This window comes from Pteropus vampyrus, unplaced genomic scaffold (genome assembly GCF_000151845.1).
Source record: "Pteropus vampyrus isolate Shadow unplaced genomic scaffold, Pvam_2.0 Scaffold453, whole genome shotgun sequence".
NCBI lineage: Eukaryota > Metazoa > Chordata > Mammalia > Chiroptera > Pteropodidae > Pteropus > Pteropus vampyrus.
The window spans coordinates 1,231,624-1,248,414 of NW_011889234.1; the positions used below are offsets into that span (position 1 = coordinate 1,231,624).

General features: G+C 34.7%; 1 protein-coding gene across 4 annotated transcripts in view; it reads right to left on the bottom strand.

The window, feature by feature from the left end:
* Positions 1 to 16,791, bottom strand: part of UGP2 (UDP-glucose pyrophosphorylase 2) — a 54,088-nt gene that overhangs the window by 23,614 nt on the left and 13,683 nt on the right. For all 4 annotated transcript variants that reach the window (XM_011381868.2, XM_011381866.2, XM_023524253.1 and 1 more), the window contains exons 2-3: positions 14,950 to 15,077; positions 14,007 to 14,114 (exon numbers count right to left, since the gene is read on the bottom strand). In XM_011381868.2, the coding sequence (XP_011380170.1) occupies positions 14,007 to 14,114; positions 14,950 to 15,063 (222 nt within the window). In that variant the 5' untranslated portion in view covers positions 15,064 to 15,077. The remainder of the gene's footprint in view (positions 1 to 14,006; positions 14,115 to 14,949; positions 15,078 to 16,791) is intronic.

Genomic DNA, 16,791 nt, shown 5'->3' on the forward strand with positions numbered 1-16,791 from the left:
TTTTTATCACAATTAAAAGAATTTTTAAAAATGTTTAAAGTTTTTGTGTGGGTGTATATGTGCAGGCACACATGTATTCCTCAAGGAGTCCCTGAAACACATAGCAAAATCATTACTTCCTTTAGAAGCCTTTTGTGACCCTCATGCCCCAGAGTGAATCTGGTGCAGCCCCCACTTCTTGCTTCAGGTACTACTGGCTTCTACCATAGCAATTACTCCCCTATCTCTAAATTGTTTGTTCAGTGCTCCACATCTGGTAGATGACAAAAACTCCATGAGGGCAGTAACTGCAATATGGTACTCCCCCCTCACCATATCCATTGCCTTTAACTAAGTGCCAGGTTCATTGGTGGCACTCACATATTTGTTGAGTAAATAAGTGAACAAATGAATGGAATGAACAGAGCTATTAATAAATTAAATCTATTCACTGAAAATTATTTCTTGTCTTACTCTGGATAAGGAACTTATTTCTTGTTTTATTAAATACTAAGTTTAAAATAAAAGTGGTTTCATTACTGATTAGAAACCAAATTACAAACACCCATTATTTTAATTCAAGAAAAAAGTATTAAATTAGCATACATTACATACATATTTGACAAAGAAAACCTGAATTTAAGACTTTGCTTTGCATAAAAAGTAATTTTATGGGCCAGAATATTAGTGTAGTAATCACAAACAATCCCTCTATGATAAGTAAGCAAATAAAATGTACAATCACATCATAAACTAAGTTATAAGCTGAGTTTGGAAAAGTACATTTCCTAAGAAAGTTCTTTTTGTCTTCTTCCACATATAAATCAAAAGAACACAAGTACAAAATCAAGTATATATTTCAATTTTGCCAGCTATTAAATCCCACATTTTTGTTTTTTTTTAAAAACTAATTTTAATATTGAGTAAATGTGGACTAGAAAACAAAAGGGCAATTTTTCCAGTGGTGGAAAGAATCAATCAGCTGTCCTATTCAAACACTAAGTCCTCACATGTCTGAAAGCAAAAATGTATAAGAAGGGGTGAATAAATAGGTACTTTCAGGCATTAGATTCTCATAGGAGCACCGGTACCTAGTGCCAAAAAGGTTGAGGACGGCTGCTCTAAACAATTACACTCATCAGCACCAATTCAGTAACTCATGCTCAATATCCTTTAATACAATCTTACAATCTGCTATCTCAGTTACAAAAATCAGCCTTAGTAAAAATATCAGCAAGAACTATAACCAGGAGCCAGAATCATAGAAGTCACTTATTTTCATATAGTCTCATGTTGCCCTCTCTGGGGAGCCAAACTTGAGTACTGAGCCTTTTTGTTATATGAAATTAAGGACCATAGCAACTCAAAGTCCAATAACCAATTATTACAAATAAAACAAGTTTGCAATTAAATATTTCAAGCAATAACTAATAGCCAATGAAAAAAATAAAATTTTAAATAAAAATCTAAAAATATTTTTCATCTGAACTGGCAAATATTTTTAAAAGCAATAACACTCAATGCTTTAATAAATGTAGTGAGACTGACAATAGTTTGTAAGTCTCCACTCAATGTTAACTCTGAGAGGCCTCTCCTATCTGCCTACCCTATCTAAAGTATTACTCCCTTGTTCTCTGTCCCCTGGCCCTTTTTTACTTATAATCATGTCACTTATCACTACTTGAAATTACATTACATATCTTCTATTGTCCACATCTCCACTAGACTGTAAACTAGGAACGAGATGAGAATAGGGCTTTACCGGTATGGTCCTCTAATACAGAGTTGGCACTCAAAAAATAGCTGTTGAACCAATAAATTAATATGAGAGTACAAATCAGTATACTCTTTCTGGAAAGCAATTTGAAATATGTAACAAGAAATTTTCAAAAGTTCATATTCTCTAAACAAAACACCATTTCTGATTATTTTTTCTAAAAACTAAATCAGAGATGTAAAGATTTATATGTAAGTATATTAATCACAGGGCTTTAATAATAGCAGAAAATAAGAATAAACCTACATGTACACTATAGGAGAATCCCCAGTAACACACACTGATACACCTATAAAAACTCCCAACCCTTACGCCCTGTCAAATGTCAAGTGATGAGCTGGATTCATTGTCTTTTTCCCCCTCTACCAAGATATTAAGGAAAAACATTTGATTTCCAAAGTTTTGCCATGCTCAATGATATATGATCAAAGAGCTAATCCTATAATGGTCATCAGCCATCTTTCCTATAATTTCACCTAAGATTTAATATTCCAATGTCAAGGACACTCTGCAAAGACTTACCAGTTCAGTAAACCTTACACCCCATAATGAACACACACCAATCCTTTAAATACCTACACCTCTACACAGTATAAGAATGGACAGCTAATTCTTTCGATAGCTACAATAGTCCTCTGAGACAAGGCCAACCCCTTACATCTATTTTGAGTTTAGTAGATTAAAAAAAAAAATCTATGAACATATGTGGAGTTGTCAGTTAAAGACAATTCTACATATATGTAGGGTTTTCACTGTATGGATACCCTTTACTAAAACCCGTCAAACAGAATAGTACACCTAACCATTTTCATAATGAAGAGCATTATGTTGTTTATTCTCACTGACCTGTTTAAGACCTTCTGTAATCCTGAAGATTAAAAAATTAGCTAAATTTTATCTCTGTAATAAGGAAAATCCGTTGAGATAGATGAGCTTTATTTATTACAATGAAAATTACAAACTACCAACACATCTAAAATAAGTGAATTATAGGGATATAAGTTATAGTTCATCTACTTGATGGAATATTTTGTTAAAAATAAAAAGCATTATTCACAATCAGAAATGAAATATATATAAATTCAGTATAATGATATTAGAATATATTCATAATCAAAGAGAAATAACAATACATAAATATGAAAGTTATAGAATTTTTGAAAGAAATATCATCTGTATTCTTAATTCTGTTGTTTCTACTGTGCCTACGATAGTACCTGGCATCTAGGAGGTATTTAATAAATGTCTGTTGAACGCATAACAATAACAGCAAACATCTATTAAGTCTTTATCAGAATGCTTGGCGTGTAGTAAATGCTTTAGATACAGTCTCAATAATCTTCACTAAAATCTTACTTTTATTATGTCTATTTTTTATGAGTAAGGAAATTGAGGCTTAAAGCAGTAAAATAACCTTCCCAATGTTACGTGGCTGAGAAGTGATGAAGCTAAGATTTAAAACTCTGGAGTATGTGTTCTTAATCTCACTGCTATTATTGCTAAAATGGAAAAACAAAAAAGTGTTAAATATACTGAAGGCAAAGTGAATTCAGTATGAAGACACAAGTGGTTTTGTAATGGTGGAATATATTAGTATGACACTGAGCATGAGGTAATTTCTCAGACACTGTTGACAAAATATAAGATTGGGAATATTATAGCTCAATGTCATTAAGGTTTTACAACTATGAGAAATTGCTCAATACACATCATCAATGTACAGAAACTAAATGGCAAGAAGGTCAGCTATCCCTAAGAAAAGATATTAAAAAAAAAAAAAAAAAAGGAGAGAAAAATTAAAATTAGGAGCCATTTCTCCAATAGTGACTAAGAGCTATAAGAAATCCAAATCACCTTATGTAATTTGGGGTTTAGAATTTAAGAACTTAAAACCACAGCTACTTCTCATTTGCCTCCAAAAAATACATTCCAACTAGCCTGCTGTAAACCTAAAGACTCCCTATTTCCTGTGTTTCCCATCATCTTAGTTTGGCCAAACTGATCTGTCCTAATTGACAATGAATTGCAGATATGATCCCTACTAACCTTGTCTACCCTAGTCTTCCACTCATTTCCATTCTTATTCTCTAGTAGTACTATAAAACCATGTTCTTAAAGCACCTTCTACTCTCTCATGCCTTTGAGCTTTTGTACACTGTGTTCTCTTTTTAGACAAACTTACTCTTACTTCAAATCGCAGTTCTAACAGTACCTCTTCATCTCTTTCTTAGGACTTCCCAACTGTCTAGCTGCTCCTTCTCTTGCTACACTTGGTATATACATCAGAAAGCTACTTAGCTAAAACATTCTGGACGGGCAGACAGTTAATTTAAAAATTAAGTTCAAGTATAGAATAACGAAATAGTTTTAGATATATAAACTATTTCAACCTTTTACAAATAAATGTACATTTATCTACACAGGTCTTTTCCTTAGGGTATGGATCTGCTGACAAGAACTCTGTGTTGTCTTAATGTAAACCACACCAATAATATACCATCTAACATTTCCAGTTTCCTTTCTTCGAAGTGGACCAAGAACTTAGTCATCTGTGAAACAATGTACATGCAGAAGAATTCTAGACTTCAGCAATTTTCTCTTTCATACTTGTCTCATCCATATCTAATTCAATTGCTGTTTTTGGCTACTCGCCTTTATCTGATTTTCCCCATTCAACTCATTTTTCATATAATAACTTTTTAAAAACCCATTTCATCAGTTTATATAAAATTTAATTACATTTGTCATCACAACAAATATAACTGGCATGAGCAGGTTTGGGAACAAGTACTACTGAGTTTTGGTGAGGAAGCCACTCCACTAGTGAGAGAAGAACTTATGATAATAAAGAGTAGACCAAGCATTCAAAGAAAATGAGCACCAGCTAATCTCTCTAGTTTGTTAGTGGAAGATGGTTAGTGAAGTGTCTCCAGAACTCCCTCATACCTATTATCCCAATGTACTACATACATATCTTTGTGCAAACATCTACCCACTAAACCTGAAACCCAAAACTGGTTTACTATTATTGCATGTTGATTCCTTTAGCTCTCTAGACAGTTAGGCAGAGCTTGAGAAAGCAACAGTCCCTCTCCCAGCTAAATAGCCTCTTATATTTACCCCCATACATTTTCTACATATGTCATTACATGGGAAGGTTGGGAAGCATTGTACAAAGTTATATACTCTTTAATAAGAGCAGCGATTGTCTTTATTTTGCATTCCCAATAATGAAAATAGTGGATATTTGATAAATTTGTAGAATAAAAGTAACAAATAAAGGAGACTTCTATAACTTTGTGTAGTGACTACAGGTAAATCAGAAAGAGACTTCAGCTAGGGAGATGTGACTGCTGCAGAAGAGTCTGGGAAATCAGTCTTTAAGAGTATCATCTTATTTATTTATGCATTTGTTTTCTCTCTCCCACTAGAATGAAGCTTCATGAGTGTTAGGCTCTTGTCTATCTTGTTCACTTGTATCCCAGTGTCTAGATAAAAGCCCACCACACGGTAGCTGCTGAACAAATATTTGTTAAATCTGTTGCTGGAAGAACTTCAAAGAGAAGTGAGGGTATTTTAAGCCCTGAGGGAAGAAGGGCAGCATACTCAACAGTTCTACACAAGATGGAAAAATGATGAAAAAGCCACACTTTAAAGACTTTCAAGTTTCTTTTAAACATTAATGGCAACTGGTGACTGCTCTATAACATACCATAGCAGTTAAGAGTCTGGACCATTTTACTCACCAGAAAACTGTAGGGACAACTCAATCCCTCTCGGTCTGAGAGTCTTCCATTGTGAAACAGGGATAATAGAGAGCTCCTAGAGTTGTTTTGAGGATTACGTAAGGAAATGCACAGAGAAAGCTAAGAACAGAGCTCAGCACATTAGTGCTGAATAAGTGTTTGCTCTTATTTCTATTAATACTATTGTTGATAATCACATAAAGTATGCCACATTCTTCACACTACAGATAAAGACAGGGCTGTACTCCTAAAAGAGCTCCATTATTGTTACTAAAAGACACCAAAGAACTAGGCCTTTGGAGCCTGATGACCTAGTTCATATCAGGGCTCCTACTCTTAGTCAAGTTACTGTGAACTTCAGTTTCCTCTTCTGTTAAATGAGCATATTAACTGGACCTATCTTCCAAGTCTGTTGTGAATATTCAATGAGATCACGAGCATAAAAAATTCTTACAATATCTGACATATAAGCAACCCAACACTGACAATAAGCATTAACTATAAACATAGAGCTTTGCAAATATAGGTCTTTACAAATTTTTTAAAATAAAAAATAATTTAAAAGCTCAGCTTCATTAAAAACAAAAACTTTGGAATGGTGTTTCTTTCATGCTCTTTTGAAATAGAAAACTTTCCAATCTCCTGAAGGCTTTAAGGCTAAAGACACTTGTTTTAAACAAGCCCATTTATAAATAGAAATCTTTGTTTAATGGCTTACTTATACCTTTTTCCACATTTAGTCTAGTCACAGGTATCCCTCTGGAATTTCCATGTTTCTTCTCAGCTATCTTTTATTTATATTCCATTTTGAGTCTGAAGAAAAATTCCATCAGCATTTTCAGCAATTATTTTGTGCTTCTATTGACACAGCAGGAAGTTTAAAAATGGGATACGGGTAACAAAAATTAGCTTGGATAGCTACATAATGTTTCTGGTTAAAAATATAGTGTATCTTTGCAACTTTTTGATAAATCAAACTATTCTAAAATTTAAAGTTTACTTAGAAATACATATTGTAAATTGCTTCTCACTTATTCAATTTTTACAGCATTTTGTTACTCTTGATATTTTTGTTTCTCAAAGTCCCATACCCACTGCCCTTCCATTAAAAACTGTAGCAACTTCCAAAATGCTGAAGAGATATAAAACTATAACATTCTCATTACAATGGTGTACTTTAAACCTGATAAACTACAGGAGAGATGACAATAAAAAAACTGGCAGAAAACCCAAATGACAAAAACAAGAAACAAAAAAACAGGGTGTTTACACATAGAAATGATCCTACAAAGTACGAGATAACTAGGATGAGAAGGTGACAGCTGCTCCCTATAACTTGCTGTAATCTAGAATTCTTTATAGAAAGTCTTGGAAATTCAAAGACTTTTGGAAATTTTTTAACTGCAAAAGGCAAAACATATATGATAAAAAATAAAATTCAAACATGATAAACAGGTCAATAGTCATCACCCTTTTATAGAAGTCAGCTGAATTCATAAACTTAGTCAACCTTGTGAGGCATTGGACCATATCCTTATCAGCTAAGGCAGTTTTCCAAGAACATTCCACTTTAGTATGGATTAGAAAGGACAAAAGTGGATGACTCAGGAAGCTGGAATAGAATTCAAACAGAAGAAATGGGAGAGTCCAAAAGCCAACCTGCTTATGTGACTAGGACGAGCTCCTTAATAAAATCACCTTGCATCTTCCCTACAAGCCAACCTATTAGTCTAATGGTAGACAAGAGATGCTTTAAAATAACTGATAATTCTAAATTCCCTTAAAAATAAAACTGAAGCCTCTAACATCATCCTGTTTATGCTGTATACTATCTTTAAACTCTTGAGGTACTAAATAGTGAGTAAAGTTGTATAAAGTACACTGTTAGCTTAACTATACAATTCACATTGTTGGAGAAGCCTTGGAGAAATAAAGTAGGAGAGAGAGAAAAGGCCAGAGGCTATAAAAAGAAAGTTTTATGGAAGATTAAAGGGCAGGTGTGGCATGGTGGACAAAGGTTAAGAGAAAGCCCAGTCAGACATAAAACTGAGAGTGTTGGCCAGGCTGACCTCTTCCATTGCAGAAGTCTGAATGAAGGAAAAGGCAATACTTTAAAAAGATACATATTTGCTTAGATTGTGTGTTTAAGGAAAGAGGGAAGTGGGAACCAAAGTCCTGTAAGGGTTTAAGAAGCATACTTTAAAGCTGCACTATGAACTATTGGAGATAATGGAAAAGTTCTATATATTGATTGTGACGGCAGTTAAACGAGTGTATGCATTTGCCAGAACTCATAAAACTGTACACCGAAAAGGGTAAATTTTACTATAGGTAAATTATACCTCAATGAACCTGACGTTAAAAATATAAAACCTGTTAACAGCTAAAGTGTCGATTAACCTTATACAGTTTGTCATAACTAAAAAAACCACGTTTTTCATGTTTGTCAATTCTTAATAAAATTGTGTTTGAATATGTGTTTTGCAAATATCTTCTCCCAGTCTGTTTCTTGTCTTTTAGCTTTTCCCCACAGCTTTATAGAAATATAATAGACAATTAATTGCCTTTTTTCTTTTCTAATTATTTGGGTTAATGTTTTACAATGTTGAAAAACCTAAACAAACTGAGGTATATAATGAAGCATGGTTTTTACATTCTGTTCCAATCTTCTGTTAATGTGTCTCCATAAAATAGAAACTAGTTTCTGACGTCTCTCCAGTGTAACCCACTCAGCCAGTGAACAGGAGCTGTGATGGCAGGCGAAGACTCGACATATGGCTCTCTCAGGGCCTTTCTTATGGCTCTAGACATGAAGAAGCATGCTCCATGACTAGAACATTTTTACATTTGGGATCTCATTTAATGTTTACACACACACAAAACAAGTCTCTAACAGCTTTATCATTAGCTGACTGCAGTTGGGAAGTTTTTACCATGCTCAGAGCAAACCATCCTGTGTCACGTGTCAGATCCTTGGCCAAACTGCCTCCCATTAAGTCTTTCAAAAAGATGAGCGAACATCATATACTATGATTCATCTTAAAAAAAAAAAAAAAAACCTATTGTTTTTACTCTGCACACATATACTGTAACTTTCTCAGAATGCCTTGCCATTATACACATTTCAGTGTTTTTGTACTGACAGACTAAGAGTATGAAAAGCTCTCAGTTATTTTATGGAGCAAAACAAACAAAAAACCTGTTGAAGCTAAATATCATATTGGTATGATATTCTTTATGCCAATTCTCTGCCTCAATAAAAAAAAAGTTGACCCTCATATAACTCTCCCCATTCACAAATAATACTCCCACCCTTTTGAGGACTTCAAAACAAGAACAATGACAATCATAACTCAACCAGGGACCTTCTGTTCCTATCTAAATGAAAAGGCCTTCTTTAGAGAACATTTTTCACATAAATGAGAATGTACTTTATTATCACCAGAGATCACTGCCAGCTAGGTGATAACAGGTTTTAAGTGAGGGCTTAAAAGAACCTGTCAGCCCTAATATCTTCTTCAGCAGGCTCTGCAAATCACCTCTTTTATCTATTTTTCATACCTCTCCATCCCCAAGAGGTAAGCGCAAACATTAAGCTTAGCTAGGAACAATATACTCTCACGGCCTCTCTAGAAAACAATGAAATTCTCAAATGAAGCTGTACATGCTATGCTGACTGGGTCTTCCTTGCTCTAATCTAAAACATTAACCTTAATATTTTTAAAAACTTTCTTCTATTTATGTAGCTAAATAATCAAGATAATCTTGATTATAACAATCACTTAGTTAACATTCACAAAATTGAGACAGAGAATTATCCATATCATAACTCCATACAGATATGTAAATGAATGAACAAGGCCGTCTTCCAATAAAACTTTATTTACAAAATAAGGTGGTTAACTCTGGTAGTTTGTCAACGCCTATACAAAAATATAGATCCTCTGTTATGGCGTTTATGTATATACCTTTGATGTAAGGCTGATGTGAAAAATACAATTCTAAATGGCTATTTTCCCACAATAATTTTTTAGTTAGGAGGATAAGCCTGTATTTAAAAACAAAAACTCATATTCGCTAAAGAGGAAAATTGATCCTTATGTAATTTCTATGACCAGAGAGAGAAAACCTCTGTTGTGGGGTGGGGAGGGAGGGATGGAAGTAGAAGAGTATAGGACAAACAAGGTGAAGAAACATTAATCCATGATTCATATTCTCAGAACTATCTGCAAAAGCTGTTAACAGAGTATAAGACACATTTGTGCCCTCAGAAGCTCATGACAGTTAATAGTAAACTTATTTTTTGCTTTTGCATTTTAAAGCTTTCAATATTAAGAGTATATGGGATTATAAGCACATTTTTTAAAAGATGCTCAAAACATAGGCTTCAAAATGAAGACATATTTTTAATGAAGGCTTACACTTTTATAAACAAAAAAGACTTCACAAAATCATATTACATCTAGAATTCTATTTTCTCTTTCTGTTCTTTCCATATCAGTTCTGCATTCCAATTAGTAACTACCGTTCACTACAGGGGCACAGCCTGCAGAAAGAGTATGTTGGGACCTTATTGGGAATGGTAATACCAAACTGGAAAAATCCCCAGGTGGTTCTGATCCCTCTACTCCCTTCCTTCCCCACTCTCCAATCCCCACTCCAAGAAACTCTATTATATGTCATAATCTTCTCTTAAAATACACAAAGGCAGATTCCTTGACTAGCAAAGCAAAATCTTTAATCTGAAAATACACTGAAAGTGACAAATCTGCACATCTTCCTTCAAGGTAGGCTCTAACTTCAAAAGGTTAAGTTTGTGTAGGAGAAAACAAAAAATTCCCAGGTCTGCAAGCAAGAATTAAGGAAACCACACTTTTATACCTAGGTCCATCATTAATTAGAAAAGTGAGGTTATTTCAATTAGGAATAAATTTCTAGGCAAAAATTATTTAAGAGTTTAAAGGGAGGAAATATATATGCCTAATTTTTTTAAGTATAATTTTAGGCCTGCTCACAAACTTTTACGAAATCTGACTGAATTTATAAATCGTTCTTTTTTCAAACTACATACCTATAAAGAAGAATTCTCATTACTTTTCAGGAGAAAATATTAATTCTATCACTTAAAATTACAAAAATAAATCACAATACATTCACTAGAACTAAGGAAATCAAAGACTAAAAAAGTGGACCCTAAAAAAAAAATGCAGTATAATTGGCAAGCAGTACAGACAAGAGGAATTTTCACTTCAACATAAAAAGTGAGGGACTCTTCACAGTGAATGCTTAGGGGGAATTTTTATTTTTTTAGCTTGTTTTCTTTTTTACAACGAGCATGTAATTTTAAATCGTTTAAGAACTGAAACATATTTTTCACATAAGGGAATAAAAGTATTTCTAAATAGGAATTATGCTTAAGATTTTCTCCTTAGAATAAAATTTGAGGGACTCCCATAAGCTTAAGCCACCATAGATGGTACATAAATGAATGTGTGCAGTTATATTCCAATAAAACTACAAACACAGGCAGCGGAAGCCTTTGGGCTACTAGTAGTCTGTCAAACCGTTGCCCTAAATACCGTTTTTAAATCAGGATTAGATTATCTAAGATTACAGACACACAAGAGATAAATTACCTATACACAATTATTTCCACTTTATCAAGTCTTTTCTATACCTGCAGTGAGAAGTGCTACAAGCAACAGAGGTCAAAACTCTGACAAGAAAGGGGAGAAAGAAAGGTCAATATGTTAATAAAACCTACCTCCTTAGAGAATTACTTCATTTATTATTTTTTTATTTTAATATAGTTGGTATACAATATTATATTAGTTTAAGGTGAACAATATAGTGATTCAACATTTATATACCTTACAATATGATCATCACACTAATTCTAGTATGCATCTGTCATCATGTCAATTTACCACAATTCACCCATCCACCCATCCCCCTCCCCTATGGCAACCATCTGTTTGATCTCTATTTTTATGAGTCTGTTTTTGTTTTGTTTTGTTTTTTGGTGTTTTAGATTCCACATATAAGTGAAATCATACTGTATCTGTCTTTCTCTGACTTATTTCATTTAGCATAATACCCTCTAGGTCCATCCATGTTGTCTCAAATTGCAAGACTTGATTATTTTTTATTGCTGCATAAATTTCCATTGTATATATATCACATCCTCTTTGTCGATTCATCTATTGATGGACACCTAGGTTGCTTCCATATCTTGGCTATTGTAAATAATGCTGCAGTGAACACAGGGATGTATAATCTTTTCAAATTGCTGTTTTTGTTTTCTCTAAATACTGAGAAGTATAAAATTAATGGGTAGTGTGGTAGATCTATTTTTAGTTTTTTGAGGACTCTCCATCTGTTCTTCTGCATTAACTAATCTGCTGTCAATTCCTTCTAATGTATTCTTCATTTCAGTTTTTGTATTCTTCATCTCTAATTGGTTCTTTATTACATTTTCTGTCTCTTTTTGAAGTGCTGAGTTCCATTCTACTCTCAAGCCTGTTGAGTATCCTTATGACTGTTTCTTTGAATTCTTTCTCAGGCAAAGTACTTATCTCCATTTCATTAGTTTTTCTCCAGAATTTTCTCTTGTTCCTTCATTGAGGCTTATTAGTCTGTCTCTCCATTTTGTTTGATGTTCTGTGTTTGTTTCTATGAGTTAGATGAAATATCTATCTCTTCCAATTTTTAAAAAGTTGCCTCTATCTAGACTGTGTGTCAGATGGTTTTGGCAGGCTGGTTGTAGTCTGGGCAGGCACATGTGGTGCATAGTATGTTGCCTGGCCGGAAGGAGTGGGTTCCAAGTGGGGCAGCCTAGTTTGCGTGTGCTGGGAAGAGCTACTCAGTGCACATGCAGTATGCCCTGTTGCTTTGTCTGTTGCTTGAGCCAGGTCTGGGCATGGGTGCTCTGCATGTGTGCCTTGCAACACTCTCCAAGCTCTGCACTTTTTTTGGATGGGGCAGCCCTGTGTGCCAGCACCGCTGCACTTGAGTTCCACACCTTCTCTGGATGGGGCAGTCCCATGTGCACGTACAGCAGCGCCCCACTCTATGCCCTTTCTCTGCATGCAGGTACCATGGCGTTCTGCTGCCTTCACACTCTTGCTAGGCAGGGGACCCTGCGTGCATGTGCAGCCAGTGAGTGCACACAGCAGCTTCCTGCCATATCCGCTGGATCAATCTCTGGATGGAGGGACCCCTTATACATACGCTATGGTGCCCTTCTGTTCCTCCTAGCTCTAGGAGGGGTGGCTGGGATGTGCTATAGCAGCCATGCATGCTGGCCAAAAAACCTGAATGGAGCTCATGCCCACTATCTATGTGCTGGAGAAATGTAAACAATGGTACTCCTGGATAGGTCCCTCAGCTCCTGAGAACTCTTGCATTTCCTCGACCTTCTCTATGCAGAAGCTGTTCAACTGGCTCTCAGCTGTCCCTCAGGAGGAATTGCTCTAAATATAGGTATACTTTCAATGTGTTCCTGGGAGGGAGGGAGTTCAGCATCCTCCTACACCATCATCTTGGCTCTCCCTCTAGACAATTGCTTCATTTAAATCATCCATTCAGAAAACATTAGTTCAAGGCACATTAGTCCCCTGGCCATAAAGACTAGTATGAAGACAACATAGGCATACAAACAACTAATACTAATTAGGCCGGCTAAGTGCCGCATGATGATAGAAATAACTGTTAACATCTGCAAAATGCTTCAGAGTTTAACTTTTTCCATATATGTTTCTTAATGAAGCCTCATAACGACCCTGTGACGTACATAAAGTACTTGGTATTATTCTCATTTTACACAAAGCTCATAAGCAGTAGAGCTAGAATCTGAACCTCTGATACCACCACACTACACCTCTTCAGTGTAGTTTTTTGCAAGGGGCTGATGATAGTGGTGGAGGTATATTTGGACTGGGCCTCAAAGAATAAGCAAAAATTTGATAGGTAAAGAGACCACAGCATTCCAAGGAAACAACATACACAGAAGTCTAGAAATACAATGTTTGAGAAGGAACTGCTGGGTTGGTTCCAATAAGGCAGGCAGGGGAAATATGGCTATTTGGGTTGAAAGCAGAGGGAAAGCTTTAAGGAGCTGACTTAGCATCTGCACAAGACCCTACAGACAATAAGAAATCATATGGTTTGAGAGAGAAGAAAGAAAAAAACATAAATGAAGCTCTTATTGTGTTTGGTACTTTGCCAAAGAACTATCTCATAGTCAGGGATATTAATTTATGAGGTAGTATTAAAGGGAGATTAGACTTTCATTAAATCCTCTGCAGAACTGAAAAGATGGGTCTAACAGAAGGGAAAGTGGCAGAAGGCTACCTCTGTAATTTCAGCATAATGGGACAGCAAATACAAAGAAATATTCCTATCTGTCTGAAATGATGGTTCTTACAGGTACCTTACACTAACTCGAAAGTTAAAGCAATGTCCTAAATTACCTTAAATTTTCCTACATATTATCTAAAACTTACCGAATCTTCTGGAGGTCTCTGGATTTTTCCCCAATCCACAGAAGGTCCCTTTTCTTGCAAAAATCTATGAAACAGCTTACGAAATCCATCAAGGTCTTTTTTAGTGTGCTGTAAAAATAGAAATCATCGTTACAACTAGCAGAATGCTTAATATTTAATAAAAACAGTTATATATTATACACTTAAAATACTTTTCAATTAAATTCTAATGATATTATTAGAACAAGGAATTTTTTGTATTCCAATTTAAAACTAAAGAGGAAGAAAAGCTAATAGGAACCACACCTAAAGGAATACAAGCAAATAATCCTCCCCATCTCCTACCAGTATCATGTAATTTAAACACCATTTGGTCTATGGAAGTTCCAAACGGTCCTCTATATTTATTCACCAATATCTTTCTCTATTTATTTTAAGTAAAAATTAATCTTCACGAAAAGGATAGAAACAAACACAGCTAACCTCAAAACATTAAACAGAAATTAAAACTTGAAAATGAAAAGATAATCTATTGATTTATCAGTAGAAAAGTAAACATCTGCCTATTGTGGGTCCTCTGTTATAGCTGACAAAATAGCACAGTTCTATCAGAATTGGCTCTTTGAAAAAGGCATGCAAGATATATGGTTGATAAACTAACTTTTCACAATTCTCACTGAATATTGATATCTATTTTTCCACTCAATGATGCCAAAACAAGAACAAATAAAGTGTAATTTCGTTCTGATTCTTTTAGACTTTAGAAACTTCCTAAAATTAAAAAAAGAAAAAGACAATGGTTTTACAATGGCCAAATGCTGAAAATCCTTAATTGTTGAGCAATTCTAATTTTTTTATGCTCATATTACATCTTGTGTTTATTTTAAGCTGGATGATCATCAGCAGCAATGGCAACTCAGCATGCGGATGGGTAAAAGCTTAAGAAGCATTGTAGAGTCCTTACCTCAAACTCATGCGATGGTGCTGTAATGAGTATTTTTTCTAGTTCCTTCTTCACAGATAATTCTAGCTCTTGTCGAATGACTTCTTGGAACTGAGAAGCGCCATCTTGAGACATTGCTTTGCTAAGATCTTCAAACAAAAATATACAACTATCAACTGAAAAATCAGATAGCCATTCATACATCTAGTAAGCTACAACTAATTTGTTTCTGGTGTTCCAGCTGATGAAAAGGGCTCAATCCTATAGTCTCATCATCCTCTCATAGAATTTCAGTAGTGGCTACTAATTAGGACTAATAATGTGACTGTTTGATACATCTATATGCTCAAATGTGACTGTTTGATACATCTATATGCTCTACTAATATATCTGAAACACTGAACAGTTTGGGGAACATGGGGCATGTGGAAGCTAAGGGATTAATCTTCATTTGAATACATAGTTCCATCTCTACTAATGTTTCCCTCTTAGCCATTAAAGCTAGAGAAAAATCAGCAAAATTGGAATAATGTTAATAAGGATATGTTTTATGGAACGTGATCTCATGGAACTACTGCATCATAAAAGAACTGAAGGTGTCTGGCAAAACACTCCTTCTTCCAGGCCAGATGAAAAAATTAAGGAATCCTTTCCATTTTAGGACAGTCACTCAAGTTTCATATTCCTTACTAAAGAAGAACCCCTTGAGAGCTATTGGCTATTCCAAGGTGCCTCCACTTCCCTGGCATCAAAATTTTCACTTTAAAAGCAGGAGGACACAGGGCTGTCTCCCGCCCCTGGTCCTCAATTTCAAAAAAGACTTTTCAGTTCTATCTGTATCAGACAACACTATCAGGGCTTTTGGCATATCTGAGAATCTCTGTGGCACACAGATCTCGCTAAAGGTAGCAGAAATGCCTTTTAGGTGAAACCAACCAAAATATTTTTTAAAATATAGAAAAAGAAAACATCCCAGGCCCAAGTACCTTGGGAGAAAACTGCCAACACAGATGTTTTACACAGTTAAGTATCTAGATAGTCCCTTATTTTATAAATAGACAGGATAATTACTATCAGATTATTGTTCACCTCCCCCTTTATCCTCAATACTTAACTCAATTTTATTTTATAAATGTATTTGAAAAGCTTATGTCCATTTTGTTTGATAATTAATTAGTTCTATAAATGTTGGTTAATTCAGCAGAAATGTATTTCAATAAAGGTAAACACTCCCACATACCATAAATTCTTTCATTTGTTAGCTGAGTAGGAAACATTTATATAGACAGAATTGAGGCCAATGTAATCAATATTTTTAAGCTATTTTGAGAGCAGAAATTAGTAAATTTTGTTAATTTCTGAGGCAATTTATTCAATGTAGACATCCTCTCCCAAGTACCATGTTAACAGATGAGATATTTACGACAGCTCTTTAAAAATCTTTTATACACACTTTCCATCATATTAAAATCCAAGAGGGAAAAAAAGGAAATTTGGTCAGAGCACACAATCTAATCCTAAAATAGCCATTTTCTAACTGTGCTCTTTATACAAGCATAAACCACAATACAACCAAGTTTACAGACTCCAGTAAAACTACCAAAGTGACCCAAACTGAGGTTCATATAAATAAATTGTGAGCTAAGAAACGCCATAAGAAACACAAGTGTGCTCCACAAACAACCTAAAGATGTTTTGACTAGTAAGTAGCAATTTGATTATAATCTGTAAAAACCCAAGACAATGGATGAGCATGTTTTTCATAACTACGATAGGAAACTAAAAATCTCCAGAACATTTTAAACTAGAGTTAGTGTACTATCAACCATGTATGCTCAACTCTTGGCTGACTTAGCTATAATT